At 40.6% G+C, this 21,945-nt stretch overlaps 1 protein-coding gene across 1 annotated transcript in view; it reads right to left on the bottom strand.

Annotated features, from left to right (window-relative positions):
* Positions 1–21,945, bottom strand: part of tenm1 (teneurin transmembrane protein 1) — a 198,043-nt gene that overhangs the window by 111,191 nt on the left and 64,907 nt on the right. The window contains exons 4-5 of the mRNA XM_037262466.1: positions 19,222–19,465; positions 12,851–13,089 (exon numbers count right to left, since the gene is read on the bottom strand). Coding sequence (XP_037118361.1) covers positions 12,851–13,089; positions 19,222–19,465 — 483 coding nt within the window. The remainder of the gene's footprint in view (positions 1–12,850; positions 13,090–19,221; positions 19,466–21,945) is intronic.

Raw genomic sequence — 21,945 nt, 5'->3', positions numbered from 1 at the left:
ATAAGGAGTAAATGAGCATCGAAGTATAATAATCCTCTACTTGCAAATCTCAGTGTTGGAGAGTTGGTGGTAGTAACTACTGCATTTGTCACACTTTGCCACAATTCACTGTTTTACATTGCAATCACACCCGCCACCCACTCGCTCTGTTTCGCTCCCACTTGCTGTCTAACTAATCTGGCCCTTTGCTGAAAGATGAGTCATGCTTCAGACATACAGGATTAACTGAAGCAGGGACGGGTGCAATGTTACAATCCTCTCAGGCAATCAGAAACCAATACAAAAAAGAGACACACAGCAACTTATAATGTTCAAACATCTTACACTGTTCTGAAAGACTTGTGAGACAATTTTTAAATGTTTCTGGCCATTATTTTTCATTCATTGAACAGAAAAAAAACAAAAAAACAATAGATGAGGTCATTCTTGAGGGGTGGCACTTATCTGACATCTTCATTTTAGTTCATGCTGAAAGTATTTTATGGGGTTAAAGTCAGAATTCTGAGAATTCTTTTTCCACCCTAACCCACCTCATATTGGATTATGGAGTAATTTAATTGGCTTCCTAAATCAGAAGCAATGGAAAACACATGCTTGCCATGTGAACTTTAGATTCATTGATTGTATTGCAATGTATGTTTGTGCCCTTCTAGAGGTGTTTTTTTCTTTCCAAAGGCTTCTTTTTTTATCCAAATTCTTGTGACCGTACCTTGTCTAGCCTTTTAAAGGCAATTTTATCTGAGGCTCCTGTAGCAGTTAGAGCAGTTTTAGCAAAGGCCAGTGGGTTTCTTAGAGCAGCATCAGTCGACCAAAATAGAAGAGTGAAAACAGAGAAACTGGACCAATCAATATAAATCCCAATGAGGCATGAACAGCTGGCTGAAAGAAGCTGCGGGTGAGGACCCCCCCACACACACACTCACACAAACACATACGTGTGCACCCACACACAGGCACACATGCACGCAAAATCAGAGTATGTGTGATCTCAAATATTTGTACAGTGGTGTACACAGACAATACAAACGGACTCACGAGCTCAGAAACAATTCCAATTTTCTCAAACCATCAACCGTCAAAGTTGTAGCACGTACATTCCAGCAGTTGTCTTCAGTCTGCTCATTTGATTGGACAGTTATTTTTGCTGCAGTACTCAATACGTTTACAATGCACAAGATGGGTAAAGACCCTCAATCTGGATTGGAAATTGACATTATACATTATGACTGTTTAGGTGGAACAAAAACATATTTTGCTTTTTTTTTAAATTACTGGATCTATTTATTGAATTGTTGATATTCAGACATTAAGTGACACTTTCTCTCCAAAAGTGGAAGCTGTTATCTTCATATTTTTTGCAGCCCGGTGGTTGGGGAGCACTGATATAGACGGTCCATCCATGATGATTTAAAATGACAAGTAAAGATCCTAAACAATAACAAGTCCATAGTGACAGTTCACTCTGCTGTTATTGCTCCACAGTTGCCACAATGTAATGAATGCACTCTGTAGAGTAATTGCTTTGAGGTTTTGAGCCATCCTTGTTTGAGTGGTACGTCGACACCTTTACTCTCACACCACACTTCATTAGGAGCTACACAAAGCAACCCCCTTGTATCCCTTGAGTTTGAAGTAATTTACGCAAGCACACATATTTATGTATTCATGTTTGACAGACAGTTATAGATAACAATTGGTCTCCTTCATCCACCAACACACTCAAGTGTGCCTTATTTTAGCCATGAATAAGTAACTCAAAGTGAATTGCTTATTCGAATAATTTCCACAACCCACAGTGTTTCAATCACACCATTGGATTGGTTTCCAATATCTAACCAGCACATGAAACAAGAGGCATCAAACAGAGCAGAAGCAAAATGTTTACTACCTAGTGAGCTGTCAAATGTGTCCACAGATACATAAGACAGTTGCAAGTGTTACATCTGGAGTGACAGATTAAGAGTCAGTACAAATTTGTCAAAGTTGGTTGTACCTTTTAAGTTTTTTTTTGAACTATCACATTCTTCTCATTGTCTTCTGTGAGCATGCATTGATACTTTGTAGAGATATACAAGAGGAAACAGTCACAAGGTATGGCATGTTATTGAATATTTTAAGTTTGTTTCCAAAGAAATGTGTATGAGGGAATTGGATGCTAATGCATCAAATGTTGGCATGTGCCGCTGGACCCTGCTACATTTTATTAAACAGTTAACCAAGTGGTTAATTACAAAGAGTACTTAATTTGAATATTAAATCATAATCTTGGGAATTTGAGAAGGACAAGGCCTACTTACACCATATGGTGGTATGGATTTATAGCCAAACCGTGTCACAAGGTTACAATGACTTTGATTTATTTTTTTATTTGATGAATCTTTTCCGATTATTTTTTTCTATTAATATTATTTTTCCTTATGTCAAGTTACTGTAATGTTAAAAACGCCAATAAAATAAGGATGAATAAGGTTTATGTCATTAATATATACTTGGCAACTCAACTGTATAAAACTTCACGTTGTTCAAACTGTACAAACACATGCATGTGAACAGGCAGCGCAAACATGCACGCACACACACGACAAACACACACACATGCAATTTATAAAATTAGAGACTGAACCAAGTTTGACCTCTGGGAATAATCCTTAAGTGCACATTTTATATCGTCATTAAGCAGGAAAAGTAGATTTAGCAAATAAATGGTGTTAAACTTTAAGCAACCGTGGGTCATTTGTCCTTTAAATGAAATCAACAAGTGCCTTGGGCAACAATGGTCCACTCAATATAACAATGCAATGCAATAATAATAATGCACTTAGCATATTGTAAGTTTTCCAATGAAGTGACCGAAAAGCGAATAAAATTATTTGATCGCAGTGAGATGTGTAACTAATTTATAATTTTTTTAACATCACAGGCTCCGGTCATGTTTGAATCATTGTAATATATAATAGCACATCCTTCAATTGAGAAATTAATTGATCCACAGCAAACCCTAATGAGCTTTTCTGACACGAAAGGGCATTGAGGTTTTACAGAAGCAAGACTCAAATGAGGCTTAAACAATAAAATGAGTGACTGGCGGTGGTGTCATCACATCTATCCTTGAAGATTATAGATGCAATCTGAACCTGTCCTCTAGCTCTCCTTAAATGCCCCATCATAATGCCCGCTCCTCATATCTGATGATCGTGCTGTGCTTAATAACAAGTTAAGTCTGCAGGATAGAGGTGCACTGGGAAATGAACAAATTAACAAAGCAATTCACAGTCTCTGCAGCACAGTGGGGGTCTGCGAGGAGAGACAAAGGGTAGTAAAGAAAAAGGGGGATATTGTGTCACCTATTGAAAAGAGGACATGTGCTATAATAACTTAAAAGCAGTAATCTGCATTCATATCGTGTCCTATTTACGCTCTAATTGGATACCTTAATCAGACATCATATTGCTGCTTCATTATTGGCTTGGATATTTTTCTCAGATTATTAAATCAGATATTATAACTTCACACAGAAGGCCTCAATGGCTCATGTGATGTTAGTTATATGAACACGTGTGTGTATTCCAATATTTAATTCTGAGGATTTCCAACAAGGCATGGTGGGTGGGTGGGTAACACGCTATGTTTGCATCGTATTTTTTTCCCGGTACTCTGGCTTCCTCACACATTCCAGAAACATGTTTCTTTAGTTAATCAAAGACTCAAAACCAGGGGTCTCAAACTCAATTTATGTGAGAACGCTGGTGATAGAATCTGGGTGTGTCTGGGCCGTATCATGTATTCCACTAAAAAGGGTTCAAGTATTCCAAAAAAATAAATAATCTAATCTTTTCAATCTTTATTAACAATTCAGAGAATTAATCTCTCTACAGAACATAAGCAATATTGGTGGTACTCTCACTCATCTCCCCTTATTTGAATAATTACAACTAAATTCTTGAGTACTCAAAATTTCTTTGTGCATTCAAGACATTTCGGGGTGTCCTGTGCTCTCCTGTTTTTCTTGAAACTGGATTTTCTTCTCGCCAACTTTTCTCTACACAGGTTTTAAAAAAGCCGTGACTGGGACTGAGTGACAGGATGTGTTTTGCTTCCACTTGGTGTCACTGTCAGGAATGAGTGGAGCAGGGCGACCAAATGCAGCTTGGACTAGGGTTTATTGAAGGGAAGGGGGGTAGGTGAACAAAGACACAGGCGGGACAGAGGATCACGGACAGTGGGGCAGGAAATAGAAGTCCACTCGGATCAGAAACAGATACAGGAACGGGTTTTGACCGTGAGCCTCCACATGAGACCTGGGGAAATGGACGAGCAAGACAGAAACAACAGGAGCAGAAACAGACGGGAAGCAACAGTAGACACCGACTGGGAAAAACACGGGCAGGTTTTAAATACACAAAGTATCAAGAGGGAGCAGGTTATAGTCATTACGGTGGTGAAAGGGGCGTGGCTGAGAGAAGTTGCCGGCTGAGTGTCCTATGGCATGGGCACGTGACAACTTCAGAATTACGCTTCGCCCAAATCTCCGAAGGAGGTCATCAGCCTGAGCTATGATAGGCCATAAGTGATAAAAAAAAAGCCCAAGGCAAGAGTATGGCAAAAATGTTGGGGGCTGTACTACCATTAAACTTGATGGGGTTGCAAAATATCATCCTGCAGGTCGTAAATGGCCCCTAAACTGATGTTTTGACAACTCTGCTTTAAAAAATCCTTAGGTGTGATTGGTTATTTGGCTTGATGTACCCTGCATTGGCAACCAGAACCCCACCTCTCACTCCAAGTCAGCTAGGATAGGTTCCAGTTCACCTGAGATCCTGGGCTATGGAAAATGGAAAGATAGATGGTTTCTAACAACTCCATAAGGCAGTATTAATACCGAAGGTCTAAATGCTCGACACTGTAACGCCAGTGTCCAATATTTTTGGACTGTGTATTTACACCTATATTCCCCATACCAGGAACAAATATACAGTATGACTGTGTGAACATTCACCTGACGCATAAAACAGGCAGTGTGTGCCAATGCACAAATTGCAAATAAATAAATAGTCAATTCTGGTTAGTGATATCAACTTCAATGTTTAGGGCCTGTCAAGTAAATTCCTAGATTTGTTTCTGACTAGATTAAACAATACCATATCTGAAGAAACTTTTGGAAACATAAGGAAGGCTTTGAATTGTGTCCATACAACATTAATGTGTTTTTCTGTCTGTGTTCCTAATTTTTTGGGCATGGCTAAAACAGATGCCCAGTGATGTAGTTGGGCGACGGGTATGAGTCCTCTCTCACAACTATCAAAGTTAAAGTCAAAGTCAAAGTCAGCTTTATTGTCAATCCCTTCATATGTCAAGACACACAAAGAAACCGAAATTCCGTTTCCTCCATCCCACGGTGACGAGACATACAAGTAGGCGACACAAAACAAAAACAAGAAGGCACAAACCATAAATAATAAATAATAAATAAAATAAAATGAGCGATGAATAAAAACAGACCAATAACCCATTGAATATGAGGGGCAAAACCGAGCCAGTGAGCATACAGCAAGAACAGGACGCTACGCTGAAAGGGGGAGCGAGTTCAGGATCCTAACAGCCTGGAGTACGAAGCTGTTGGAAAGTCTGGTGGTGCGGGAGCGCAGGCTCCTGTACCGCCTCCCAGAGGGCAGAAGTTCAAACAAAGAGTGAGCGGGGTGACTCACATCACTCACAATCTTGGTCGCCTTGCGAGTGAGATGGGAGGTGTAAATGTCCTTCAAGGAGGGGACTATGTATTACATGTTACATGTGTTACATGTATGAACTATGTAAGCCAAGGAGAAAACTATCTAATCAAGTGACAAAAATATGTTTGTATGTTTATTGATAACCAAGCTTTAATGTTTGGTTATGCAAGATGACTACTGACTTGTAAATGGCTCAGAATTGCATTCTGTTTCCTGTCACTCAAATTTGTTAGGATTTGTAGCCTTAAGAGTTTTGCTAGATTAAGTAGCACCTATTTGTCAGGTCAAAGTAGCGCTGTGGTGAATTGTGTCCTGTGAGCGCAAACAACAAGAATTGTATGGCTTGAACCATGCTGTATGAATCCAGTCTAAATAGTCATGTCACAAGTACAAGGGTAGGCTTGCAAGACAGCCACTAAGTGAAAATGGGAACAACTTAGTTCGATTAATTATTGATTTATTTTTTACATTTATCAGAAAGAAAGGAGCCCTGATGAATCCATGAGCTGGACATCAAAAGCTCAAAAGCAAGAGTATGTGTAGTTGTTATTTCTGTTCACGCTTTTTGCCAAATTGTGCATTTTTTTAAATTCCAATCAAAACAATACAGAAATTATGTTGTTTAGCCGCAGTGAAATCACGAACATACAAAAGTAATGAGTCTTAACTGGTTGTCCTGTAAAGCAACACTTGGCGGAAGAAATGCTGTTAAACTTTGTCACCATACAATTGCAAGGCAGAGTACGTTACGTATAACAAACATGAGGGTTGCTCTTGTGTGGTTTTGGTTGTGACATACTTTTGTTGGATGCTTACATAGAATATCTGTCAGAAGCCCTTTACACTTTGTTTGCAGCATTTACATAGAAACGTATTGGTGTCGTTTTAAAATGCTTCCAATTTGAGACATACTTCCATGATCCATGGAACAGTTTTGTTTTCAAATGGTGTATTCGTGTTTGAACAAAGCACGTGCAACGTGAGCTACAGAAATTGCATGTACGAAGAATCATATCCCATCTCATTATCTCAAAGGGATAACTGAATGCTCGCTACATAATTGACAGACTTTTCAGAAGTGCATGGGTATCTGCTGAAGTGATGCTTGTCTCTTGTTAGTCGGTCTGGAAAAAAATAACTCGTGTTTCCCCAGGAGAATTTTCCTTTGTGCTGTCAAGTTTAAGCATTCACTTATGATGCCTGTTGGACCATCCTTCCATATTTACAGCAAAGATGAAACCCCAAGCGTGATAAAGTTAGAATGACAAAAATGCACTTGTTTTATGAAGAATCCAACTGATTTTCATAATCATCAGTTTTTTCCAACATGCTGAACTTAGAAATGCATAATGTATTATCAAAATGTGTTTACTGTATAATAATGTAATTACCAACAGAGGTCAATAACAGAATTTTAATGATGTATTGTTTCAAACTAATGATACAGGTGGGTGCCCATGACACACAAAGTGGTGGCATTCCAGCGCATATTTCCTTTCCTCGCACCGGCTCTGCCAGAAAAATGACAGTGTTCATCACTTTGTGATGTCACAAAGTGATGAGCCACCCCCGCAGACAAAACACACCCACTGTCTTGGAGCAGTTTTCCTTGAAACGTTTTTTTTTTTTTGTTACATACACACATTCACACCGTCATATGCGGGAATTGAACTCACTGTGTTGTCACGCAAGACAAGTGTACCCCTAAACTATCAATGACTCCCCCTTTCCCTGAAACTTGAGTTGAGAATGTGATCTGATTTTGGAGCGTCAAATAAGAATTTAGGATTTTTACATTTCTGAGTTTCTGTTCCCTCTGCTCCCTCTTGACAGTACCCCATTCAGTGGGGCGCAAGCCGGGCGAGTTTGCTGGTCAATACTGTTAACTCCATGGCTATTAAACCAGGCTTTGTGGGAAATCCCAATTCTGCTGGCAAATAAAATCATTATGGCCTAAAACCTCGTTGGCAAAGGGAAGCAAAAAGTCCTTAAAACATTTCTGAGTAGACAGCTGTGTTAACTGTGGACTTGATAAAACAAAAAACAATGAACCTATACCAGTAAATAACATGGCTCTCCAAATCATTACTGACTAGGAAATTTACCACTCTAATTTAAGGAACTTGACTTTTATGCGCCTCCAGTTTTCCTCCATATTCTGGGACCCTAACTAGCAAATTAATGCAAATTTACTTTTTACTTTGCGCTAATCTGTGGGAGAGGCCAAGATAGCACTGGACAAAAGACCACTACTTTTTATCCTAAGCCCAGCACAAATGCTTCTGAAGTCTTAGGTTCAGGAGTGGTTTGACATATGGAATTCTTCTGCTTTAGTACCATGTCATTCAATTTGCCATATTGCCAACACACTTGCTGTTGATTTAAAATAATACATTAGACTTTTAATCAAGTGATATTCAACAAAGTAAATTTATTTCCACCGGAAATATTTTCAGTTAAGACACTTGCAGTTTTCCGCAAGTATTGCATACAGGTATTTTATACAACACCAGGAATTTTGTAATCGTATACTACAGGTGACTTTTCCTCCTCTTCTGTCAAAGGTGTTTAATTCATTGATTTAGATGACCTAATCATTATGTAATTAGAAAAGCTAATCATGCGGTACCCTCTGTCTCAACCTCTCCCCCTTAACAAAGTCATTAGGTCCATGACCACTGTAATCTTGAATTTGAAAATTTGATGTACAGGCGAACATGTCATCTTTTCTCATGTCACATCCATCTAAATGTAGTTGCCATGGTAATGGCAACATAGAGATCAATCATTGCCAAGCAGGAGTGAAGCATGACACCAATTAAAAGGTTACGTGGTCTCCTAGTCATCATTCACACTCCTCACTAATGCACTAATTACCAGGTCCGGGACATTAATGGGATAGCATGGTTCAACCAGGGGATTAATCTGCATGGCTTTGCTACGTGGACGAGTGTGTGTGTTTGTGTGTGTGAACCGGCTGAGCAAAGTTGGGATATCTGCACATGAAGACCCTGGGCTGAGGTTGAGGCTGGATTCTATGATGCATTTGTAATGCTGTTTCACTCACTAGAATCTACTGTACATTGATTATTTTCTTGTGTGAGTGATTGTGGTTGCTGAGATGCTTTTTGTTATTCTTGATTTGTTTATTCTCTCCTCCTTGGACCCTCGACTGCATTAAGGTGACAGTGTGTCTCAGTTATCCTAGACGCTCAGTTGTCAGCTGGTAAAATCACATAGGGCAAGATGAGGGACCAGACAATGCACGGCTCATAACTCCCTTTAAACAATATTGAACCAAGTTTTCCCCTGCCCATAAGCCAGGCCTGGAAGTGGCTCTTGATGGTCTGCACTTTATTGGCCCAGCCAGGCAGGGACCTTGGCCTTGAGATCCCTAGCTACAGAAACTGGCTCTAGGGACATGGACCATCAGGGTTCTGGCAGGGAGGAGCCTGAGTTGTTGCGGGAGATCAAGACAATCCACCTAAGAATGATAGACTTGCCTAAATGCTTCATTTGGGCTTGGGAACAAGTCCTCTTGAGGAGAGTTGGACTCTTTTCCATCCTAGATTTGTCCCCATTGACAGCTGCTTAGTTGTTGTGGGCATTCTTATTTCCTCCGGCTCAATGCTCTGTTATCTGACATCAAACAGCAGATCAGAGTACCCACCGTCTTTGGAATCATTGGAGGGAGTACTGGAGAGCAGTGATGGTGGATATTCTGTTATTCTTGGGGGACAATGGCAATGAGCCCTGAGAGGGTCAGATTGAAAAGAATGTCACAACTCATCTGAACCCAAATGGTGTTTTGTTATTGGACTTTGTGCGCACCACAGATATAGTCAATAATTAATACCATGTTCAAACATAAGGGTATCCATACTTGCCTTTGCCACCAGAACACTGTAGGTTGCAGTTTGATTATCATTTTTGTGGTGGTATTATCAGACTTGTATGTCTGTATGTCTTGGTCACTCAGGTGAAGAGTGTTGGTGTGAGAATGCCAGTAAGGCCTGGTAGACCTAAACATGTTACAATGATGTATGGCCGTTTTGGCTGACACGCGCAAAAGCATGTGGACTGTGAGAGGAGGTCGTTGGATTCACAGTCGTAGTGTGTTGCAACCATTGGAGGTTAGCACTGTTTCGCTTCCATAGTAAGATCTATTTGTGAGTTTTGGAGAGGAAGACCAATCAGGAAGTAAAACTTGAGTTCCAGCAGGCATACTGTGTTATCGTCTTGGCGAAGGAAAAATGGAACAGCACTATACCCTCAAAAGAATCCAGTAGCATGCATGGAAGTTCACCCAACCATTGTGCATGTGTTTGTAGACTGTTTGTCAAAGGCGTTAACCTGTGTCCCTCTGGTCTCTCTAAAACCGGCGTCATTTGCTGGCAGTAAGTCAAATTTGTTTTTAGTGAGGGTTGGTCTCTGCCAATGAGAACTTTGTCATTCCACATCGTACGTACGACTGCATGCTACTGTGATCATACTCATAACCTTTATGGACATAAGATTCTGTTGGGCTCTGGAATCTACCTCATCTAGGAGGGGCTCACAGTACAGCTACTGCTCCTGCACATCAAGAGGAGCCAAATGAGGTGACTCAGTCATCTTTTGGGAAAGCCTCCTGGGCCCCCCTCTTGATGAGAGTCTTGAGTCTTCATGAGATGAGTCTTCATGACATATTCCACCGGCAAAAGAGACTTCATGGAGGACATTACATGCTGGGGTGACCATCCTGGCTAGCCTGGGAACACATTGAGGTGCTACCTGGAGAAATTGGATGAAGTGGGTCAGGAGAACAAAGTATGTTCTTTCCTGCCCCCTCAACCCCCAGATAAGTGGGACATACCCGAGTACCTCAACAGGGACGTTTTCAAGGCACATCCTAACAAGAAGCCAGAGTTACCTCGGCTCCTCTCATTATAGAGGTGCAGCGGCTCGACTTTCAGTCCCCCAAGATGACAAGCCTCTTACCCTATGCCCTAGGCAGAGCCCAGAAATGCCGCCAAGGAAACAAATTTCAGCCGCTTGTATCCAGGATCTTGTTCTTTTGGTCCCAACCCAGAGCTCGAAGTGGGAATGGTTTGGGGTTCTGTTTGTAGATTTAACTTTAGTGGAAATGTATGTGTGCACGCCAACATGTGCGCTTAGATGGTGAAAGGAGTGCACGTTTGCACACACGCGTCGCTTTGAGGGAGCATTGGGTGGGAGTTGAAACTCCTAGCGGGACTCTGCAGACCCTAAAAATATGCGGTTATATGTCTTGGACTCGGATGAGGAGAGGGGTCTAGGTGTGTTGGTGTGTTAGTTCCAATGGGCAACACCAGAGTCCAAGAGTTTCTACTCTGTCTCAAGATGACTGGTTCCAGAGCCAGACTATGTCTGTTCGGAATGTCTCCACCTCACACACAGCTCGGGCTGTTTGCCTACCAGAGTAGTGGCATTTCACTTCCCTAGAGCCATCTTCTGCCGGCTTGGATTAGACCGCCAACGACGTTGTCATGGGTTCACGTTGTAGCCAAACCCTACAGGCCCTCTCACAGCTGGTGAGCCCATGAGAACGGGCACCCACATTGTCATTTCAGGTAGAGTTTGGCCAGGCCCTATGGGTGCAGGACTGTCTAACAGCTTGCCTTGGAGCCCCACCTTCAGGCCTGGCAGGCAAAAAACATCTTCCAATATTTTTTCCTCATCATCGGAATCTTTTGAGCCATCCCCTCAAATTTGTTCACAATGGGTGACCCTGCCAGAAGCATAAACCACCAGACATCTTAGCTCCTAGGGTCACTGGGACACACAACTGCCTCCAGCATATTAAAATGACGGCTCCAATGGGGGGCACCACCAGGTGTGTTTGATTGAATGTGGAATATTTAAAAAATCTTAAAAGCATAGGGTCAAAGGCTAAAATGGGATCGAGAGTCAGCGACAAGGAGAGCGAGAGAGAGAGAGGGAGGGAAAGAGAGAGAGAGAGAGAGAGAGAGAAGAGAGAAAAACAGAGAAAAATGGAGAAAGAAAGAGGGAGAGAGAGAGGTGGAGTCACATTTTACTGAATTCGTGTCTCTTCATCAAAGAATAATTGCCAGTTTTGTGTGTTTTGGTCCAGTGACTCAGATGCAATTCAGAATTTCCCACAGATTTGGAATACATTACTTTCTGTGGTTAAATCTATTTTGCACAGCTTATTACAACACCATTCTGGTTGTATATTTCAAATTTATTTTGCATTGAAACTGCTTCTTTGGTAATTTGCTTTGAAATTATTGGCAGAAATAAAATAAAACACACAACAACAACAAGAGAACCCATTTCCTCTCATCCTTACAGCCAGTAAAAACATTTTTCAATAATACATGCACTGTAATTATGGTCTTGAATTGTTTCTGCAATAATAATTTTGTTCACAACCCCCACCAAAACCACTATTGCCATCCATCATCCTCATCCTCCTCCATCAATCATTAATCATCATCCTCATTCTCATCATCATCATCAATCATCAGAAGGTCCTTTTAACAGTTTTCTTTTTTTTTTTTATCAAATAAGTTAAAAAAAATAGGGTAATTTGATTCAAGATGGCGGCTTGGTGGCGCACTGGGTAGCACGTCCGCCTCACAGTTAGGAGGGTGCGGGTTCGATTCCACCTCCGGCCCTCCCTGTGTGGAGTTTGCATGTTCTCCCCGGGCCCGCGTTGGTTTTCTCCGGGCACTCCGGTTTCCTCCCACATCCCAAAAACATGCTTGGTAGGCCGATTGAAGACTCCAAATTGTCCCTAGGTGTGAGTGCGAGTGCAAATGGTTGTTTGTCTCTGTGTGCCCTGCGATTGGCTGGCAACCGGTTCAGGGTGTCCCCCGCCTACTGCCCGATGACGGCTGGGATAGGCTCCAGCACTCCCGCGACCCCCGTGGGGACTAAGCGGTTCAGAAAATGGATGGATGGATGGATGATTCAAGAGTGAGCTCAAAATAAAAACAAACAATTATTGGTCCAAATACTATTTCTGCTCAGAATTTCAATGAAAGCTTTCAACAGAGGCAGAGCATCTTTTGATAGAGATAATGTAAAAAAAAAAAAAAAGCACTTATATAGGAATGTCATGCAGAAAAGTAACTCACCAATGACGTATGTAAGCAGCAGAGCCAAGGTAAGTGTAAGAAGTGATGCAGATAATGCTGTGCACTTCCAGTTGCAGCAGCGATGAGGCTTGTTGAAAGTAAACAGTGGTCTGGTCACACTGCTGCGGGGCAGGGGCCTGGGCGGAGGCGAGTACACTGTCCCAGAGGTCAAGGGGTAACCCTGTCCTGCACCTGAAAGCAGGGCTGATGAGCCTGAGCCTTGCTTGAACAGGAAGTGTCTAAAATGGAGAAATAAAATACATTTATATCAAATGGTTGAATGTTAGAAATACACTCACTGTAGATGAAACCGCTTCGCTTAGATGACACGTTCCATGGCAAGTGTCGGGTATCTACGGGTGGGCATTGCCCACCCAGAGATAAGACGTGCCCACCCAGAAGAATCATCTGCTCATCCAATAAAAACTCTGTTATTTCTTGGTTTTTTTCGAGCGTTCATAGCTTTCTGTCATTGGGCATCAAAAAAAGGTGTGGGAGTTCTTAGTGCTGCTCCTTTACATCAGCAAACCACGAGAATTTCATAACTCGGTACAGATGAGGTCAAGTGAACATCTAAACCTGTTTGAAGCAAGTTGCGTTCAGCAATTTAAATAAAATTTTTAATACCTTAATATCTATCTTTTGGCTGGTTCTTACAAGTTGCCTTGTAAAGTTTCACCGTTGTGCTTTTACATTTTGAAGGCTGCGTGTTTCTTTTACGTTACCAGCTCACTTGGTGATTTAACGTTGGTAATTAGCCAGCTTCAGGCGACCGGTAGCAGATTTGTTGCTGGTCACCGGAGTAGGCTTGTCAGGTATAAAATGATTTTACCGAAGGCTAACACGATTCGTTTTATTCAGCTAGGTGGATAAATCTTTCAGCATAGCTTAGTGGCTCATTTATAAAAACAGGCATGTAGTAACGAACCCGGACTCCCCTACTGAAATTGGATGCTGTAATTGTATTCTCTCCCACCCCTGTTCTCAAAATTAAATCGCGGCCTGTTTACCTACCCTCTTTAGGAAAAGCAATATTTTTGCTGTTGCCCAACCAAATACCACCCAAAGATTACATACTAGTAACACCTCTGGCAAGCGTTATGTGTCCACACAAAATATAAAGCAGTACTCTTTCATTGACTCTCTTTAACTACTACTATTTTTTATATCTTTAATTGACCTCTGGTCGTTGTTTTCATCTTGAATACAGAAGTTGTTGCGTAAAGTTCTTAACTGCCTAAATAGCAACTGTCCCTGACATATTTTTTTAATCAAATCTTCTTTGGCAGCTAATTAAGATAGCTGAATGAAGACGTACATTTTACTAAAAGTGTTTCTCAAAAATCAGTAAATACAGTGCAGTAAGTAGAATTCATATCGCCACGATTACTAACCAAAAAAAAACATTTATGTTGCTCTACAGCAATATAGACAAAAAACATTACCAAGGTTTGCTACATTGCATGTTAAAAAGCTGTTTTAGCATTGCAACCCTATTTCTGAGTTGCTGTTGGTTTGCATAATCTATGTCCCTTAAGTTTTATGCTACTTCTGAGACCAATGAGATTGTAACATGAAACTAATGCAAATGCATAATTTTCTCAGGTAGCAAGTATTTTTATCAGAGTTTAAATATGCATATCAGCCTTGACTGCTTTCTCAGTCTGGAGAAGACTTCACTGAAATCCATTTAAAAGGCACACGTCCAAGTGAAGAGCTAAAAATTCAGACATGCATGTCTGTGCATCAGGCCTCACGATGAGATCTTTGAATCATTTATAATGTACGTCTTTGTGCCCATATGTATGTATGTGCTCTTTTAATCAAAGTCATCTCTTAAATTAGCATTAATATTGCAGCAAAATTTCATCTGAAAAACTAACGTAAAGAAATGTAGTCTCCCAGGATTGAGATTCCGGTCATATTGTATACTCAGTTCAACCAGAAAAACATGAGTAGCCTCAGTATGAAATAGTTTACGTTACGATTACCTGCATTCAAATTTTGAACCAAATTGTTATTATTTGTTGCTAATGATAATAGTAATATTATTATTATCATTATTATTATTTGATGTTTCTGAATAGAGTAGTTGTCTGTAGGCTTTTTCCATTCAGGCTTAGAAAAGCATAAACTAAGAAAATGGAAGATGTGAACCGTAGAAAAAGAAAAGGATGAAAACGGATGTGACTAAAGAACATAAGAAAAGGCAGCCTCGATGGTGTTTTTAACCTAGCAAGGGGAGAGATGTGGGAGTATTTCATTTATTTTATAAAACAGCTGATGGAAAATGAATCCACCTAGAATTGCACAACAATGCTTGTGTGTTCCGTTTTTTTGGGGGGGGCAAACTTTTTTTTTTTAAATAAATGTGTTTAATGTTTTGCAGCTAAGAACAGCTTGCAATGAACTGTTTTTGTTTTTTTTACTTGATTTTTTTATGAAAGAACTGAGAACCCCCTTTGTAATTGTCATGTGAAAGTTTGAAAAAAAGGAATGAAAAAGCCCATCAACAAAGATCACAATCACTTACCCAATCTTTTGGGGACTTCAAAATGAGGACTCAGTTAAGGACTGCATTAGATAGACCTACCCACCCCCTTTTTTTAAACAGAAATAACGTTTTAGATGGCAGATGAACATAAACATGATAAAATTAAGAGCATTAAATATTTTCACTGACTGTATTGTGTTTACATAATGGAGGGAAGGACTGTAAGATGTGCAGAGGATACATGAATACATGATATCCAATTTAAAAAAGTGGACCTTGGCAGGCAAATAGGAAGTATAAGCAGCCTTTGCAGTGCACCATCCTCTTACTTGATTGGCTCAAATTTGAATGTGAACTAAGTTCTAACTATTCAAGAGGAAGTCTTTTTTTTTTTTTTATCTTCAGTGAAATGTAATTGTATTTTGCATGTTTTACAAGTTATGTAAATACTGCATATCTGTTCTTTGACCCCTTTTGTGTGCCCACTCTTGGGTGTGGATACTGCTGGCAACTGAATTTCCCCCCGGGAATAAATAAAGTATCCATCCATCCATCCATCCATCCATCCATCCATCCATCCATCCATGCATTTTCTTTCGCTAGACAATATCTTCGCTCATTGCCCCCGGTTACGTCATGCTCTACTGACATTAATTCTGGTTGACGGTGTGCAATGCACAGCTTTGCCTGGTTTTGTGCTCTTTGAGCAGTAGAAGGTGTGAGGTCACAGGCTGCTAGTGGGTCTCCAAAGGGCCCGCAGAGGACTGGTCATTAATGTCAAGCCAGACAGCAGAATGATCGCATTGAACCCACACTATCCCTTCATTTGCAACCATATGTTGACAATTTATAATGTTGTGCAAGAAGAGTCCCATTGAATTTTGTAATTATATATTATATTATATAAGGTCACTCTGGAATTAATATGGACACAAAGCTTGGAAATGTTGCTCACAGTGGAGTTGTGACATGAAAGAATGGTTGTTTCAATACAATTACAGGAAAAATAATAATAAAATAGAATTGCTTGAGAAATAATTAGATGAGAAAATTTGGTGTTTTTGATTAATTTCCTGTGACGAAAATTTAGGCAGCCAAACAAATGCCATACATTTAAATTAAGAGTGTGCTATTATAGTGCTGTCGCACAGTCTTTATCCATTTAAATTTAAAAATCTGGTATTACAGCAGATTTTTCTGAAGGATTAGTGTTCTCTTGTTTATCTTCTCAGTCTTTGTGTTTCTCATGCTCGGTTTGTCTAACTCATGTGGCCCCATGGCAGTTTAACACAAGACAGATGACATCCATCCTTCAATGTCGGCCTCCCTTCCTCTGCTCATCCACCCATCCAGCATCAGCTGAAGGGTGGGAGTCAGATGGGGGACACAGAGGCTGCACAACCAACGGGTCAATGCTAGTTCAAGTCTAAAAGGAGATAAACTTGGGGGACATACAGCACCACACAGCCTGCAGAAAACAAGCATACATAAAAAGATGACAGATGCAGGTGGACATTTCAATGCTGCTGGGTCGATGGCGAAGTGAGATCCACATCTGCCCTCTTGTTTGTTTTCCAAGAAAGAATTACCTCAAAACCAGGCTCCATCTGATGATATTGTGTTTGCAAACCCACGTGGACTTCAAATCTTCGTGGGTGTTACTTTTAAAATGTTTCCCGATCTTCCCAGTTCACTGTGTTTGATCGTTTCAGACATCTACGGGTGATGCTCAGGGAGCTGGAAATTCATATTGGGAAGCAGATTTCCCCAGAGTCTGGAAGTAAATGAGAGTCCTCGCTCTTCGGGAGGCTGAAGCTGACGCCCCTAGGGCTGTGCACAAGGTAGACCCATGCAAAAACAGTACAAAAGATGGGCGTATCATATTTTGGTGATAAGAAGGAAGGCAAAAGGCAGGGGTATCTGTCAATGTACACCAAAATCTCGATTTTACGCAGAATTTGGGGTTCAGAATTTGGGAATCATGTTAACACCGAAAGTGCAGTGTATGGAAAGTTTATTTTAGTTTTTTAGAAAGGCATGTTTTTGGGCAGCCGAAGGGGTTCTTTGTTACGTTAATTTAGGTCAAGCAGGTTGTTGGGCAGCCGAAGTGGTCCATTTGCCGTCTGCTGAGATCATTGCAGAAAAATAACGAGACAATGACAACAGGGAACTTGTCATGTTTAATGGCGAACTTGCCCAACTGTTTAATTTGGATACAAAAGATGACGACTTTAATGGATTTGCACATTAACCTTGATTAATGTGAGTACAATACAATAATGACTAAATAGCAGAATAAAGTACAACTGAATTCCTGAACTTGCTTCTGTGACATTTTTTTCTTTTTTTTTTTTACACCACGGCATGCATGCGCTCTGTAATGCGGTGCGTCCTATGTGTGGATTAAGTACAGAAATGCCCCCGGAATTGAGTCTGCGCCTTTTAACCCAAAGCGCCTTATGGTGCGGAAGATACGGTAACCCTTTAAAATTCAGACAGCATTCGCTCTCTTGGCAAGTTTTGTGCTTAATGACTTTTTGTTTGCTTTTCTGGTTTATTTTCTTTAAATTGCAATTGCAAAAATGATTTGATAGCAAGATTTAACCAATGGTCTTGAAAAAGCAAAAGATAACTCCTGTGTATGTCACTGAAGGGAGCATCATTAAAGTAGTAAGACATTTACTCAAAAATAACTTTTCTCTATGCCTAAAAACAGTATTAGTCTAGTGAATCTATAGGCTTACTGATGGCTAACAATTACATTTGCCATTGGGACATCATTGATTACAAAATATCATACTAATTCAAAATTGCAATTCTAAATGTAATTCCTCAGTGTGATGCAGCCGTTCTTCACCACAGCAAATTCCAACCCCCCCCCCCAAACCATATAAATTACATACTTACTTAAATACTATACATTCGAATCATAACTCATGATATTGTGACCTGTGGGTATTACCTTATCGTGCACTTCCTTGAAATCAGTACATTGACATGTCAGAAGAACATATTACACTGTCATCGGGGCTGATGATTAATTTAAATTGTCACATGATTCTTTTTTGTATCCTTTCCCTTAGATGAGATAAGATCTAATTATGGTCTGATGCATAAGTCATTAAAACCACTTCTTCTGGCATGGCAGCCTGCCAAACTCATCACCATAATAACAGAATTCCGCCGCCACATTGAGGTCTCATTAAACATGCAAACATATTCTTTTGCACCTTTCTGCTTCTTCTCAAAATCAGCCTCAAAAATGAGAATCTGTGAAATAATTCTCTGATCAATTATTACTTATGCAGCTGGGAAATACTTAATTCCGTTTGATGGGATGAAATTCTAGTGACTGGTGTCTGAGCGTATTAGACGGTACAATATCTTTTCAGGTGCCACAACTGAAGGTGGAATTTCAATATGTTCCCAAAAAGAGGATTTGTGCTCGATGGCGGATTTTGTTTTGTGACGTCTTAACTCATAACGGTCCCCTGGTGGATTTCGAGAGGTGCGGTGAGAAAATCCAGTGGAAAAACCTGAGAGATTCACGATGGCTTTGATGGTGTGCAAAGACGTGTAATATTACCCGTGAGGCTTGAGTGGAGCTCTGCTTTTTTGTGCAAATTTAAAACATCCAAATAAAGTTCTAATCTTGTCCTTAATTGCTCTCCACAGAATTTCGGAAGGTTTGCCAATTCCTATTTAAACACTTTAATGTAATGATAATCATTTGTGGGAAACCAATAGATTATTCCACAAGTTTGGGCTGAAAGCGTTTTGGAAGAAAATCCTCAATCTGAGCACGTGCGTGCTGTGTTTTTCATTTCCTTTTCAGGTCAAAATCAAACAGTCATAATAATTTGTTGCATTTTCCTACCTGGTCTCTAAGGGAATGTTGCTGTTCAGCACCCAGCTGTCATGAAGCTGTGCCTGCTCCGTGCATGCACTGCTTTCTGCCCCCTGGGCGCCCTGGCTGGCCTGACATCTCGTCGGCATGGTCTTCCTTTGAAGACTGACTTGGGTGTAGGGTGCCGGGCGCGCGCAGGTGCAGGCATGGGGCGGTGGAGGAGGTGGCGGTAATGGTCGAAATGTGAATTGACCACCTGGACTGCTGGGTAATTCTGGAGAAAAGAGGTAGGGCAGGTGTAAACGAAAAATTATCAGCGACAAGTTCCAAAAATTGCAAGTGAGATAAGGTAAGCTGAAAGTGTTTTGACTGATATAAATCAAATTCCATTGCCTCCTTTCATGCTTGCTTTGATACATTCCCAGCCTCCCTATAAATAGATACTGGGCTGTCCGCAGCACTGAGTATTTTAAGAGCGCATAGCTCTGACTTAATCCTTACCCGCCAGCCCAAACTACCCATATGATGTTTATTATGAGATATGTAGCTCTGCGAAATGAGCTAGCCAGCTGTAACCCGCTCACACTGCTAACCTCGAGGTCTAGCAGGAGCTCTTTCAATCTATCATTTTATGGTATAATTCCTTCACATCCTCCTTCCTGTTGCCTCATCGTGTTTTCACACTTCGTTTTCACACTAATAACAGATATTTAATAACTCAATGTTTGGTTTGTGTTTCCATGCTTCAGATAGAACCCGTTTGCTTGTGTGTCATGTGTGAAAGCAACTGCATATGTGTTGCTATTTCTTCATGAAAGCACATCAACTGCCCCAAGACTCTTTTCAGTGTTTAGGGGGACATCCCCTGCCATATGGTTGTTTTATGGTTCCATGAGCACAGCAATTAAACACTGAACATTTATCCGCATACGCCAACTCTGTGCAAGAACATTGAAAATTAATGAAAGATTTGTCCCAAACCGGCTGAAATTGTTTAAGCGAACAAACTCAAAAATGGCCAAGATGCTGACATGCTGACATCCGAGTGCTCTCCCTGTTAGGGTTTGCAGAATATCTTCATCGTATGATTATTGCAAAATAAGTTAGAGTGAGCACCACCCTAACACTGCCTTTCATACTAGTGTGCTGTGCAAATACTACACGATTGCCACCAGAGAACAATTTTTTTAATCTTGACAGACGTATGTGAGAACTATCATCAATCATCACTTTGGGTCAATTGTTTGACACTCATTTCTTTAAATTGATTTCACGTCCAAAAAAAATACCACATCAAACCAGTAACATTTCACTTTTGGCAATGCTCCGTCTTGAATAAATGATGCCAGCAATGTAGCAGCCAACCTTGACGTCCCAACGTGCAAGCGTGTTAGTGAGCTAGGGTGGGAGCTAGATGTTGCAGGGAAGGAGGAGTGGAGTGAGACTAAATTCAAACATTTCACTTGTAGAGCACATACTAGAGCTTTAACAAAGGTTTGAACATTTATGAGCGATTCAAGAGCAACAGAATATCTTTTACAACAGATGAATCAAAAAAAATATTCTTGATATGCTTTTGACTATTCACAATTGTAGGCAAAATTATACGCTGCAGGAGCAACAATTTTACCACTACAACATTTCTTTAAAAAAAAGCAAAAAGGAGCACTTTGAAGTGTCCATAATGAATGCAACAAGCAAAATAATCATCCAATCATGGTCCATAATTAAAATTACAGCCCGACGAAAAAGTCTCAGGATGCAATGTGTTTGCTGTTTTATTGAGATTCTCATTGACCTTTTGACAAAGCAACAAGTAAATAGTGGGACAGATTTAATTTTCGAAATATGCAGAACATGGATTTTATTTTTTGGGGATAAAGAATTTATAAATTTATAAATGCGCAAGGACTAGAATTTGCTTTCCTTTGTCACTGGGCCCCATGTAGATGTTCGTTCCACAAAATCTTAATACTCCCAGCTGTTTATCCTCCTTTACAAACCAGGAAGTAGACTATATCAAATAACTAAACAAGCGCAATAAGTCGCTCATTGTCGCTCGACCTTTGCGGAGGTTTGCGCTCTACGTCCAGTTCCAGTATACATCAGCGGCTCTGGAAGTTGTTGCAACTAAAACAAATAACTCTTAAAGGTTTAAACTTTATAAACATACTGCTTATTCACATCAGGCGTACTAATGACGTTTCCTTTGACAAACCTTGGGCCATCTGAGAATTTGGTGGTTTGCGGTTAGGACTAATCATTACGCCTGCTGCAACCACGTATACCGTATTTTCCGCACTATAGGGTGCACCTAAAAACCTCCAATTTTCTCAAAAGCCGACAGTGCGCCTTATAATCAGGTGCGCCTTATATATGGACCAATATTGAGCCACTACAGCAGCCGTGTCCAAAGTTCGGCCCGCGGGCCAATTGTATATATCTTATATATGGACAAAGTTTTAAAATGGGCCATTCATTGAAGGTGCGCCTTATAATCCGGTGCGCCTTATATATGGACAAAGTTTTCAAATGGGCCATTCATTGAAGGTGCGCCTTATAATCCAGTGCGCCTTATAGTGTGGAAAATACGGTAAGTGTAAGAACGTCGGCTGTGTTCACAACCACAGTGGATCAAACCATCCGTTTCTAACTGCATGGGTAAAAATAATACCAACACATACACCAACCCACTGACTGTCAAAGGTCTAAAAACCTTTCTATGTGACACTGATTGTTATGAGGCCACCTATG

This window comes from Syngnathus acus, chromosome 10 (assembly GCF_901709675.1).
Source record: "Syngnathus acus chromosome 10, fSynAcu1.2, whole genome shotgun sequence".
Classification (NCBI taxonomy): Eukaryota; Metazoa; Chordata; class Actinopteri; order Syngnathiformes; family Syngnathidae; genus Syngnathus; species Syngnathus acus.
The sequence above is the reverse complement of the archived record's forward strand: the minus strand, read 5'-3'. Positions and strand labels throughout refer to the sequence as shown.